The sequence below is a fragment of the Schistocerca americana genome, chromosome 2, assembly GCF_021461395.2.
Source record: "Schistocerca americana isolate TAMUIC-IGC-003095 chromosome 2, iqSchAmer2.1, whole genome shotgun sequence".
NCBI lineage: Eukaryota > Metazoa > Arthropoda > Insecta > Orthoptera > Acrididae > Schistocerca > Schistocerca americana.
In genome coordinates this window covers 892,184,755-892,198,805 of record NC_060120.1, presented here as the reverse complement: position 1 = coordinate 892,198,805, position 14,051 = coordinate 892,184,755, and the positions used below count along the sequence as shown (strand labels likewise).

Here is a 14,051-nt window from a genome sequence, read left to right as displayed (position 1 = left end):
TTGTATACCAACAACTGAACTTTCATTCAGTCATACCAACATGGCATCTAACACAACAGAACTGTTATTTTGTTAGCTCTTTTAACTTATTGCATCAGTGTACACTATAAAAATGCTATTTATAATATTTGGACGTATACAGAATAACAGCACACGTGTGTTAATGAGATACAGGGAAGTCCAACTATTTATTCAGTATCCCACCTGGATAGGCAGTGTGTTGGTCTGCTCCTGAAACTTGAAGGGTAGGCCGAATGTAGGAAGCTAGGAGGAGCAGGTGAGGTAGAATACTTGGCACTGCAATTGAAAGCGGTTTTACTATGTACTTAACTTTGGCCGAGATGAGCACGTAGGTGTGAAGCTGTACATCAAGTTACAAAGTTACAAGTAATGGCTCGCCCACTGTGAAATAGAAACAATGTTGCTTGGTCGTCTGCTTGGCATCAAATGGGCAGAATCCGGAGCGGCGCTCTTTGACCTGCACAGCGCCGTCTAGAGGGCACTTTCGTCAGTGTCATAGTGCCAACTTTGCAGGGCGCACCTATGTTGCGACATCGTAGCTATCGATGCCGCAATTTACATGGTACAGCCCCTGTCACATGCCCTGTCATCAATATCAAGGTCATCCAGATTTTGTGAATCAAAGTTGCATTACAAGATAGAGAGCAACAAAAACTTAGAATAAAAATTATTTGTTCTCGTTTTAATAAGAAAATAGTTCATTAATTACTACGTTACAGTTAATAGGAGAAGAAAGTTCTGAATTCTGGAACGTCATTTGAATTTACTAGTTTTTTTTCCAAGGCCACGTAAGAGTCCCAATTTTCAAGTATTCAAGGATCACGAACCACCATCACAACACTTTAGGTAGCACACCACAGCTTAAGTGCCAACACAATGGAGTCCATGCTCCCATTGGTTTATTGGTGGCAGAAGTCATCCAGCCTGCTACCTGTCTAGTGACAATTAGTTTAAATCAGATTATAAAAGCATTTAATACATACGTCTGCCAACACATTTAATACCTTTTTCGTTCTTACCAGACTGCACATGTGCAAATCAAAGTAAGTTTAAATACTCTAACATCAAGCGTTCAAGTATAAAAATTTCAATTAATTCTACCCATTCAATTTCTTCATAAAATGCAAAACATTATTTTGAGGTTGTATGGTGCACAAAAGAATAGCTGCAGCTACTAGTAATCAAATGTTCTACTTTATCAAATTGATATAAAAATAGAAAGGCACCATGATCCACCTATTTTTAGCACAGCAAAAGCATCTGTACAGTTAAACAATGAAGTGTTATAAAATGAAGGTCATATACACTATGTTCATATTTTAATGACAGTCTGTTGGGAAATGACCTCTGTTAGGCAAATGAAATTTCTCCCACGTTCGGTAGCCATGACTAGTGGTAATCTACACTTAGCCAAATTTCTCTTATTGACTGCCACGTAACTGGGGCTTCAACAGAAAATAGAATTTGAGAACATGCCCTACGACTTCTTTCAGTTTTCTAAAGTCACTCGACCCTTGGCTCCTCAAATTATGTGGCTTTTATGTCTATAGTCTGAACCAAAACTTGCCATAATACCAAGAGAGGTAGGCTCTGGCCAGTGCCTGGAAATGGTAGCGCAAGTTTTGTTACAAATGACTTGTGATGTTCATACATTTAAGTATAATTTCCCATATACTTCTGTATTCACTTTGAATCCCAACCATCAGTTAGTCCTCTTATGTACTGGTTTTATACTTCTGAAAGATGGCATGAACCAATGGCTGCTAAAAATGGCACTTCGTGCAGAGTCAATGAAGAGATTTGTGTTAAGTTCAAAGGAAGAAGGACTATCTTAAACGAGGTCAATTTAATTTCTCACTCACTACATAGGCCAATTTTGAAACAATTCTGTAGAACATGGCAGCATCGAAATGTAGTACGAAAGGTATGATGGGCAGTAGACAAAACCCACATACCCCTCTAACACAAAAGGGCCACAGAATGGTTCCATTCAAAACTAATCACCACACATGTTACGACTGTCTCACATTGTCATAAGTGTCTTAATGTATGCGATAGTTACTATCAATGGAAATATTCCATGGGTCAATAGTGTCCTGTGTTTGCTTTTCATTTTATCCCTTACAGAAGATATAAGTTTTTTGGGAACTATTTTAACTTAATCGTAGGGTGGCTGACACTCAGGTACACCACTGCCTGGGCATTGTCATGGGACACTGATAATGTGGCTGAAAAAAAGGTTGTGTCAACTACAGTTTTCTCCCTCAAATTCTTTGAGTAATTTTGCCTCTTAATGCAGAGCTACATAGAATTTCTAGAAAACTTAGGTAATTAATGTGCCAGTTGCAATGTAGTACAGAGAGTATTTTCCATTGTGTCTTACTTTGCTCTTTTGTTCCTGAGAACCAAAGACAATATAGGCAGATGGGTTTAGAGTTTGCTTAACACAATACACAATTAGGTTAATAGATATACAGCAGTTTTTTTTCCAGCTGCTTGGTCACAAGCCAATTAAATTTTGCATATTGGATGGTGAACTAGATATTGCCAGTGGCTTAAGATATTTGGGAATAAAGTCATCACTTACATTACACCATTTGTATGCTGTACATAATCTAAGCAACCTAGTCTACCACAGCATCATCTAAATTCAAAAAGGAGCCTACTTTGCTCATGTTAACATTGTATTATGTGACATGTCTTTAGAAGGGTACCTTACTATAATTTGGAACACCTTCCTCTATTGACATCTTTATTTTATGGCTTATGTGCCAATGTGCGAGCCAAACCACACTCCAATTAACGCCACACCTAGAAGTGCCTTATCCTTGTGAGGTTAAATACAGTTATGAATAAAATAAGGAAACTTTTTTGAAACATTTATTGCTGGACTTCTTCCACAAGAAAATAAAAATTGAATCACTGCAGTATTATACTCAACATACACATAAACAGATTGACATGAAAAATATATATATTGTGACAGACACACAAACATGATAGATCATCTCCAATTTCATCTTTCACACTTCTGAGTCTGGCCTCTTGGCAATCCAGGCCTTAACAGCTGGTAGTTCAAGGACCTTGTTCTTGAGTGCAGCAAGGTTAGCATGATCTTTAGTGATGTCAAAGCCAGCCATATGATTAACGTAGTCTAATATTCCAGCAAAATAGAAATCTGCCCATGAGAGCTGAAACCAAAAACTTTCAGTTACCTATTTAATTGCAATAGCTGATATTAACATCGAAATTACCATTATGAGACTAGTATTTAGAGAAAGGCAAAAGTAGCACAAAAAATATTTAACTTAACATACTAGACAGCACAAATTCAGTAATGGTAAGCATTTTAGATGATTGATGGAGTCTGATCAATGAGTACAAATTTAACACCAAGCAGGGCAGTCTAGTACCAAATTTAATAGTCAAATTGGACAACTTTTACAAAATAGCACAAAATTGCCAATTTGTCTTTCTCCTCTAAAAGAAACTTTATAAAGTTTAGGACAACAGTATACCAATATTTATAACCGACAGTGAATGTTCAAATTGTATTTTGTCTTTCCTCCCCCCCCCCCCCCCCCCCGAAGACAGAGGCTCATCTTGAATCCTCTAATGAACCCCCATTTCCTGGGCAAGTATTATGCAACATCGTAAGCAGCACACAAATTTGGGGGAGGGCAGGGTGACCACGAGCAACTAATTTAAAAAGTCTCACCAAGTGCCTATAAGTTTAAACAGTTTTTCCTTGTAATACTAAGTGATATTCAGTGCACTTTCAGATATCTTACTCTTGACCTTATTACTAATTAATTATTTTAACACATCATGTACACCAAGTTTTTACTGTTTCAAAAGCTGATGATATGGACACCTTACACACATTTCCTTTAGCTCTCCTTGAAAAGATTCAAGATACACAGAATACTTTAAATGCTTGTTGTGCCTGATAATACAGCTTTATGTAGTTTGTCAGGAAACACTGTCACATTGAAAAAATATTTTAGCTCAAGAGCCTGGAAAAACCTCTATGTATCACAATTTTTAGCACGATAGTTCAGTTACATTGGCTATAGGGAGTAATATCTGCATTTGTAATTATGTGACATTACATCCGGAGTTTAACCACCACAGATAGTACTGTCTAAAGTGTACAATTATCTCTCACGGCTAGGTTCCGCACATGCAGGAGATAAAGAGTCATATGAACATGGATTGAGAAATATATAATTGAGATATCCGACATAGAAATCAGTCAACTAGCAAATGAGAAACTAGTGTGACACATGCAGTTCACTTCGCCGGCCGGAGTGGCCGTGCGGTTCTAGGCTCTAGTCTGGAGCCGGGCGGCCACTACAGTCGCAGGTTCGAATCCTGCCTCGGGCATGGATGTGTGTGATGTCCTTAGGTTAGTTAGGTTTAATTAGTTCTAAGTTCTAGGCGACTGATGACCTCAGAAGTTGTTGCATAGTGCTCAGAGCCATTTGAACCATTTTTTGCAGTTCACTTCCTGATAAGGTGCATTTGAAGTGCTTGCCCCCTTTGCCAGTCTGGCTTCTGCAAGGTGCCACAATGAGGCCTAAACAGATTTAAAAATTCTCATATTTGACTGCCCACCTGCATTCTTGCAAGAAGAGGTGCTTCATACTCCACAAATGTGGTATACATTGACATCTTTAAGCGGCCCCACAGGAAAATGTCTAAAGCATTTGAGGCAGGTGCAGGCCAAGCAATTGGTCCACCCTTATGCAGCAATTAGTTTAAAGTTAAGTCAGGTGTTGGCAGACAAGAACACTAGAACAGGCATAGGCACCATTGTGCAAAAGTACATCTACCAACACAGTTTAGTGAAATGCACAGGTGTCAACCTTCGGCACAAGGACTGCCTTTACATCCACAAATTCAAAAAGTAGTGATGATCCTGAATCCCTGCCCAGACATTGACAAACCTTTGTTGACGGGCTATTTCAACAGCTGCATGTTTATTGATGTATGCTCACTCATGCTGATTGTGGAAATTCTGGATACAATCAAGCATGAATGTTGTCTGTCAGAGACCATTACTGCTCGAAAATGAAGCCTCATGCTGCATTGTTGGCTAAACCACTGGCAAAAATTAACATCTTCTAGGAAAATCCTCTGGGGCTAGTGCCTCACTCCACTGCAGGCGATACACACACCTGTTCAGATACACACCAGACAGTGTTTTGATTGACGTCCACCTGATGACCCAGTGCAGACTGCTGATTCCGTTCTGCAACTGCAATAACTACTTCCTCAGCTACGTGTGGTGCGCCATGGCTGCCCTCTTGTTCCAGGTAAAGATGTGAACTACCCTGCTCCTATAAGCAGTGGCTCACTTCCGGAAATTTCTCTCTGCGAGGGCACCAGTGGTCTGGGTATCATACATCTATGTCGATACTCTGCAAATTACGTTTACTTGCCTGGCAGACGGTTCATCGAACCACCTTTGCAATTCTTTACTATTCCCATCTCTTATAGCGTGTGGAAAAATGAACACCTATCTCTTTCCATACAAGCCCCGATTTCCCTTATTTTATCGAGGTGATCACCCCTATGTAGGCTGGTATCAAAATATTTTCCCTTTTGGAGGAGAAAGTGATTCATACAACCAATGAATTCCAACACCACTGCCCTTTGCCAAACCTTACTTTAAATGCATGGATGCTTAACAACCTAATACACCAATGCCAAACAGTACATACAGGAGAATAAGCAGTCAGTACATTTCCAACAGTGCACGACTTGTTCCTACAGGAACCCACTTTACCACAGTGGTGAAGTGCTAAAGAAGTTGTACAATGTTGGCCAGAGCAGTCTGTAGGGCCCACCATAAAGAACAGTAATTCTAGTTCAGCCATGGTCCACAGAGACTGCTGTCACATCACAGTGTCTTCACACAGGACTGTAGGACTGCTAGGGCAATTTCATAGGGAGTATTATTATTAAAGTACATGGTAACTGGTGTCCATCTCCAATATCTTATGACATTTATTTCCTGGCTGATCATATTTTATCTCCTGAATGTACTGATCCTCAATGAGAGACTGCCATGCGTTTTTGGACCGCAATGTAGTATACTATCAAAGAACTCTCTGGCTTACAACAGTGCGTGTCTTAAAGCAGTGATTTTTCCTCCACATTAAATTTTTATCGCTCCATATTGATCTTAATAATTCAGGACGAAAGAAAAGTTACTCAGCTATGATGCATTTCGTCCTGCACTATTGTATTTTAAACCTTTGAAATTAACTATTTCGTCACCCCCTCCCCCCCTTTCAAATGTATATAGGTTAACTATTCACTTACAATGAACTGTTTAACAATACCAGTCCTGCTTACCTTTCCATTTGCCAGATAGCCTCCATTCTCCTTAACCAGGTTATCAAGTCTTGGCAAAAAGAACGGCAGAAATTCATTGATGATTGGTGCTTTCTTTTTCTCTTTTACAGCTTCATCAGATTCGTAGAAAAAGCTTCCCAGCTCTGAAATTCAAAATGTTTTCTGAAACTGATGTCTTAACCTTTTGTTTCTGTTAACACATAAGTCACATCAAAGCTGATAAATACTTTAACTATGTAATTATTCAGCTTAAACCTTTTGTTAAAAAGGTATCATCAATACAACAGACTGGTAATTTAACAATTAACACTATACACAAAATAAGCAGTGAACAAAGTAAATTTGTGTTTGTACTGGTTGTGGTAATCTGGTGTCTAGCTGTTTGAGAAGTGTGTGTGTTTACTCAAAGCAGAAGCTCTGGAATCTATGTAGATCCACTAAATCTCCACAGTCGAGCTAACACAGTTCTGTATTAAAATAAAAATTGTCTCGGAAGCTATTATTCTCTCCAAGTTATGGAGCAGTTATTTCAGAAACAGCACGCAAGCTACAATTCAGAAATGAACAAAAACTTAGTTTCAGAGTTATTTGTACTTGAGATTTGAAGAGAAGCTGATGCAAGTTGCAACACCAATGAATAACAAACATGAAAAGAAAAAAAGAAGTCATTAGAACCGATCTGCAATATAGCCAGCAATCTTTGTTCAGTCCATAGTGAACATACTGTATCATACAGGTTGTCCTATGCAAAGAGGAACATTAATGTTCAATGGGCACAGAAAGCTATAATAAACTTGGGATCTAAAATGCATACTTTACACACTACAAGCACTTTTAAACAGTAAGTGATGTCCCACTGCAGTGGGAAAGATGTGCTCATAGCATTTTAGCAGAAACATTTCTTGGACTTTCACGCATTTGATCATTCCTGTCATATCACCGACCATTTACCAACCCCCCTGACTAACCCGGAGATAAATCTGGCGCAAATTACATACATTTAATATCTACTATTAACAACACAGGAGAGGGGACAACGTATTAACTCATTCCCAGATCCACCATACACATGATTTTTGGATGTTTAATGACCTTACATTTAACTTTTGTTTGGGCTACAGTTCCTAACACAACTTTTATTGCTGACATTACATTAACTCTTACAGCAGGTCACCTGTATTTAGCGAACAGCCAGGAAAGTGCAATGTCATGTAAACACACGACATTGATAACCTCCTCATCCTCCCCCCCCCCCCCCCCCCCCCAATCCATGTACTATGTCTCTTATCATTGTCTTGCTATTTGCAGTATTTTGCATGTAGGAATTGTACCTTACACAATTTAATTTTCTCTTAACAGAGGGTAACAAATTATCACAGCAGGAAAGTTGGATGCAACAACCTTAGGAACATACATGTATCTTACACCTTAGTCTTACAAAGTTTATGTTGAAATTAAAAATATAGGAACAAGAACAAATTGAAAGATACATACTCATTCTTAAATCTGTTAAGCAGTCAGCAGCCATATCTATCTGAAGAGCTTCCCAATCATTATCACCAGCCAATTTCAACTGCTTTCCCAAATACCGGCAAATAGCAATTGACTGATGTGCCTTCTTTCCATCAAATTCAAGGACAGGGACTTGTCCAAATGGTGTTGCTAGATAAAAATAGAAACAATATAGTATTACTTGCACAAATGTTTTTACTCCCAATGAATCCCAGCACTGTGACCATCACCACCCCAATAAGAATTGCTTGAGTTTGGAGGAACACTGAAAAGCAAAATTTCTCCTTTATTTTGTTGTACCTTTAGATGTCTGGCAAGTCCCAATATTCTGAAGATGAACACATCCCTGTAGCTTATGAACACATCCGATTCAAATGGTCTATTTTTATTCAAAACAGTAATATAAAAATGGATTTCGCAGCCAAAGACACGAATGTTATCACAAAAATTAATTTAAACGCAAATTAGACAAACATAACTGCATGGTTCTCAGACCTCATGAAATAACAACGGTTATCATATCTTTATTTCCATTTCCAGTAAATCTAATCTAATCACAAGAGCCCTTCGTACATCGTCAATACGATACGCAATGCACAGTCACATTAGATACACAATTTCTCACCCTCATTTAGTTATCCTGCTTGCTGTAAAACATTTGCATTCCTACAAACCAAGTGGCTGAACCATGTGTGGTGTTTTAACACTTCACGCTTTAAGAATAATATAGTCCACAATTGGTAAACTTTTTTGTAAGAGCCAACAAATAAATGCGCTACTACTTACATGGTTTAATTGAGGGCCACTTCTCTCTTTCGAAACGATCATCTTCAAACTCAATATCACCATATGATAACAGAAAGCGGATAGGTTCTCCCAAAGCCTTGACAGGGAAATAAGTTAACTTATATTTTGGCGCCATCTGCAACAAAATTTAATCAGTTAATGGCACTAAAACTTGTTACTTAGCAGTTAACACTCCACACATCACCAGTACATGAATTACTTATCCGTTTTAACGCAGCTAAAAGTGTCTGACGGTTTATTTGTTGAGCATTTGGTAGAAGCTATTTGTAAATTAAGTTTTGCATCAATAGGCATTAACACTACGAAGAGACTTTGTTAGCAGCTATAAGAAATAATTTTTCTATTAACAAACATCCTTTCTTCGGATGATCTCGTTACCAAAAGACAATTTCAAAGTAGCGATAGAAATTTCTCAACCGCGCTTATTATCTTGAATTGCGTGTTCGGCAAAGCTTTTCACAATTAATTGTTACTAAACATGTTTCACATTTGTTTTTAGTAAACCGCAAATCAGAAGACTTGCATCTTTTCAAAGCTAATTTAATAATTAGGACAAAAGTATATCGAAATTTACTACAATAGCTGTTTCCCGCGATGCGCCTCTAGCCACACAACAATATCAACTGTGGCGATACACTTTCAACCGCTTGTGTCAGATCCCAAGTACCTGGTTTCAAATAACTCGCTAACCACCACCAACACTGTATCTGACAGAACAGCCAACAAGCCACTTATTTTAATGATCGACAGATCTGCACTTCTCATTGAAAGTTAACAAAGAGCAGGAGAACGTACCAGTGTCTTTCACAAAAGACAAACTAAACGTGTACCTAAACAGGCAATATAGTAACCAAATGCAATCAGAATACGAATAATCACCTATAACAACTTAACAGATAATCAAACACACTTACTACAACACTGCGAACCAATTACTCCACACAAACCCACTCAACGACAGACTGTCAAGCACTGAAAGTACAGAGCTAATAACCTTGAATTTCAGCAAGTTATTGGCCTTCCTCTCGAAGTTTCTGTCAGAGACGCTACTCTCCCAGAGAGGTTACTCTGCGTCCGTAGCACGATCCAATTATTATGGAAACATCCGTTTGTAAAGTTGAAATTTACTCACATTACACCGTATTTCTAAATGTAGTGCACAATAACACCATCATTCATGGCGTTGCTGGTCTATGTATCAGAAAACAAGTGTTAACTCTTTAGGCGCCAGTATACATATCACATCACTACGAATCATTTATCGGTATTCTGCTTGCTTAACTTCGAAAGACAGTAGGTAAGTTTCTGACATTTTCGCTGCTTATTCACTCAGCGTTGTGAGAACAAGCGGGTTCTCGATAACATGTCCAAAGTGCACAAATATTGTTTATATTCGTTATTAATCACCTGTTAGATTATAAGCCTAACGTGGCTACTTTCTCATTTCCAGTGTCGTAATTGATGCCTGTAACTATAACGAGAAATAATTTCTCGCTAATGAGTTGTGTAACTTTCTTCTTTCCTTCTTACTTTCTTTCAATACAGATGATTCGCATACCGCCTCAAGAGGCAAAAAAAAAGTCATCTCGATATGTCACATTCATTTTAGTAAATAATACTTTCAAATAAGTGTACTTCACATCATGTTTCATTCGCCTTCGTATTGACACAGTAGAGGCCTGTAATTACCTATATAGAGTGTCTCAAAAATTCACACATATAGCGATTATAAAAGTACTTAAAATTTGGGACAATGGAAATGATTACGATACAGTTACATGTGTTACAAACTTATAAACTCATTATTCGAAGCAAATTCGCTGCTTTGTGTAGAAAAATCATTGTTTTGGCTATGACCACTAGGTTTAACTTATAATTTATACACAAAGTACATATGTTCCTTGAATAACTGCAATATGGTATTGCTGAGAATGCTATTGTAGCTATATTTTATAATGCTAGGTTCAAATGTACTGACATGGTCAGAGATAAGTCATCACATAAATTTGGTTGCACATAGCGATAAATTGGCTGCAAGGCTTTTCGCCCATTGAGCTCTTATTTCACACTGTCAAAAATGTGACATGGAATGATAACTATAACAGAATATGCATCTGAACACATAGGTAATTGGGTGTTGCAGCTTCAGTTGACAGAAGAAACTTGTAATTCTTGTAAAATAACAGGTCCAGACATTAAAATGAAAATCAGCTAGGTTAATTTCAAGTTATTTGTTCACAGGTCTAAAAATATTTACGAGCCCTAGTGTGCATGTTTGCTAAGGCAAGGGATGAGCTGGTTGCTATTGGAAAGCCATTAGAAATTGCCCTAACTGCTGGGAAGGAAATGGAAGCTGATGTAAATGGGTATGTTAATGAACCACAGAGACATGTGACAAAGATACCAAAGGCTCCTTAATTAGTGTCCTCACCCATGGATACTGGCTCCTCTCACAGCACCTGTAACTACATATCACCTTGATGATGAGTGACAAGTCAGTGGCAGACCTATAGGTTCCCGTATAGGGAAGGCAGCGACCAGGGAGAACTCTTTCAAACATGTATCAGGTACTAACTCCCACTTAAACTGAGTATGTATGAACACTTCACCTCTTGGCCAGCCAAGTGTGTTCGAAGTCAAGACTAACTGTAAAAAGCAGTTGACAGTTAATCATATGGCGACTAATGGTACCACATAGGCAAATAGCAGTAGGGTATAGAAAGGAGGACTATGTGAATTCAGAGTGCACACCTGTGGACTCCATTCAACATGTTGAAAGGCAGTTCCAGCAGTTATTGAGGGAACAGGTTTCTATCAACTGTAGAGTGAGGATGATGTTGGGACGAACAAGCCTGACACCTGGGCTTCAAGGTCGTACTTGGGTCATTCTAGTGACCAGTAGAGAAGAGTCAGAAGGCCAGCCTTGCTTATGGAATTTCAACGAAACTCACACTCTGCAGCATTGTTCTCAGAATTGAATGTGTGTAAGTGGTTCTCTGTGGACTGGAGACAAGAGCAACCTGGGCCGAGAATTTCTGTACTTGCACCACAGAGTTGAGAACTGTTGAGTGCCCCAAAATGTGTCAGGAATGCACTACACACCAGAGACTGCAATATGTGGTGTTCACACAAGGCTTTTTTTTTTTTTTTAGAGTAGGCTGCTCTCCACGTCGTCCGGATAACGATAAATGTGGTGACCCTAGTGATCCTGAAGTATTAGCGTAAGAAACAAAGAAACATCCCTCCTCAAAAATCATACTTTTAAAATCCTGATGATCAACTGCCAAAGCATTCGCAACAGGGATCCAGCGTTTGAAGCATACAAAAAACCAGTGTAACTCAGATAATACTGGTTACAGTAAGCTTCTGTATCAGAAATCGTTAGCAGTGATATTTTTAGGGTGAACTAAAGTGTATTTCAAAAGCATAGGCTAGTGGTAAATGACAGTGATATTTGATTAGAGTAAACAATAAACTTAAGTCGATCAAGATAAGCTAAAGAAGCACAAGACAACATTTGGGCAGGACTCAGTATAATTGTTGGGCATAAACATATAACTGGATCCATCCACTGATCATTAGACTCGCTTCCAGACTGAAAACTTAACAAAAAAGCTCAGCTCGCCAATACATATTGAAAATGACAGCAATTAGTTACAGTATAGCTATGTATTCAGATGACATATTTCCTATAGCAAGTAATGAATTAGGAGAAGAGCTGCAAGAAAATGTTATCAAACACATTTATCTGAGTGTAAATAATTTCTTTCTGTTGCTACAAAAAAGTGGACATGCTTTTATAAGGAAATGAACATTATGTCTAGTGATGTCTGTCTGCAGTATACAAATTCAATTATAAATTATAAATTCTTATATACTGTTGTTGATAGGTACATGACGTGGGACAATCATGTAAGTAAGATGTACTCAAGTAATTTACATGTGTATTCCTAACAACAAACATGTCCAAAATTGTAAGTCTAGATGTACTGCAGAAATGTATTATGATGCAAGGAAGGAAGTAAAATTAAAGTTTTACATCCCACACATGATGGTGTCATTAGAGATGGATTCTAAGTTCTGAGTAGAACAGGATGGAGAAGGCAATTGCCATGCATCTTTCAAATAGTTCAAGCGATTTTGAGAAACCATGGAAAAACTAATCTGGATGATCAGAACAGGATTTGTCTGGTAAATAAGGACAGTCCTACAACTGCATCATCTTGTTTAATTATATACAGCTAATCATGTCCTTATATATCCTAAACTACTTCTTTGGTTTCAATTAAATTTGATACACTTATCTTACTGTATGAGAATCAGCACTGTGGGATTATAGTCTCCTATCTCCCATAATAAGATAAATACAGGAATGAGTGGATTTTAGACGATGACATTTAGGATGCTGTGCTTAACATGTATGTTGTGTGGGTAGCATTGGCATGCCTTGCAGGGACTACAATGTGTGGATGGTGACAGCTGAGCAAAAACAATAGGGGAGAAGATCGATTGTAAGAGAGGAGGAGCTTGAGGTGAACAAGGAGAGGGTTAGTACGAGATGGGTAAACAGAGAGAGGAGAGGATGTACAGAGGGGGGAAGATGAGATGACCAGAGATAGTAGGCTGAGGCAGACAGAGAGCATGGGAGAGGAGGGGATGGATGGGAGAGGGCAGAAGATGAACAGACAGAGGTGTGATGGACAAAGAGAAGAGGGAGGAAAGCATGAGCAGAGAGAGAGGGAAGAATGAGATGGACAGAGAGATTGAGAACCCAGAGATGAAAGAAAGGAGGGGGCAGAGATCGATAATGGAGGAGGATGAGATGGACAGAGAGAGGGCGCAGAGGAGGTGGATAGAGAGAAGTCTGAGGAGGGGATGGGTAGAAGGATGGGAAGAAGAAGATATTGAGAGGAGGAGGAGGCGATGGACAGAGAGTGGATGTGTGAGGAAGAAGTGCAGGAGGCAGGTGGAAGGTGTAAAGGGGTAGTGGGTGGGTTGAAAGGAAAGAGGGGATGGAAGAAAAGGTCAGAGAGAGTGGGGTCGAAAAAAAAGGAAAGAAAAGTGGGTTTAACATCCTGTCAGCACCGAGATAATTAGAGATGGAGCACAAACTTGGATTGTGTCAGGGATGGGGGAAGGAAATTGGCTATGCCTTTTTCGAAGGAACCATTCTGGAATTTGCCTGGGGCGATTTAGTGAAATCATGGAAAACCTAATTCTGGATAGCCAGAAGTGGGTTTGAAATGTCATCCTCCTTTATGTGCATCCAGTGTGCTAACCACTGAACTGCCTTGGTCAGTAGGGGGGATGGAGAGGTGGACAAAGAGAGGGGTGGAAGAGATTGACCA

General features: G+C 38.9%; 1 protein-coding gene across 1 annotated transcript; it reads right to left on the bottom strand.

The window, feature by feature from the left end:
* Nucleotides 1-2,885: 2,885 nt before the first annotated feature.
* LOC124596340 (glutathione S-transferase-like) lies at nt 2,886-9,768 on the bottom strand. The gene is made up of 5 exons (XM_047135443.1): nt 9,618-9,768; nt 8,683-8,818; nt 7,879-8,046; nt 6,385-6,527; nt 2,886-3,212 (listed from the first exon to the last, which is right to left on the bottom strand). The coding sequence occupies exons 2-5, from the start codon at nt 8,816-8,818 to the stop codon at nt 3,045-3,047; spliced, it is 615 nt and encodes a 204-aa protein (XP_046991399.1). The 5' UTR covers nt 9,618-9,768; the 3' UTR covers nt 2,886-3,044.
* Nucleotides 9,769-14,051: the final 4,283 nt, after the last annotated feature.

Excerpts from the sequence above, each read along its gene's own strand:
- LOC124596340 (XM_047135443.1), bottom strand. The coding sequence starts at position 8,818 with ATGGCGCCAAAATATAAGTTAACTTATTTCCCTGTCAAGGCTTTGGGA. Across the intron at positions 6,528-7,878 it reads CTTAACAGATTTAAGAATGA|AGCTGGGAAGCTTTTTCTAC; the intron begins GTATGTATCTTT and ends TTTGAATTTCAG. Across the intron at positions 3,213-6,384 it reads GCTATCTGGCAAATGGAAAG|CTCTCATGGGCAGATTTCTA; the intron begins GTAAGCAGGACT and ends TTTTGGTTTCAG.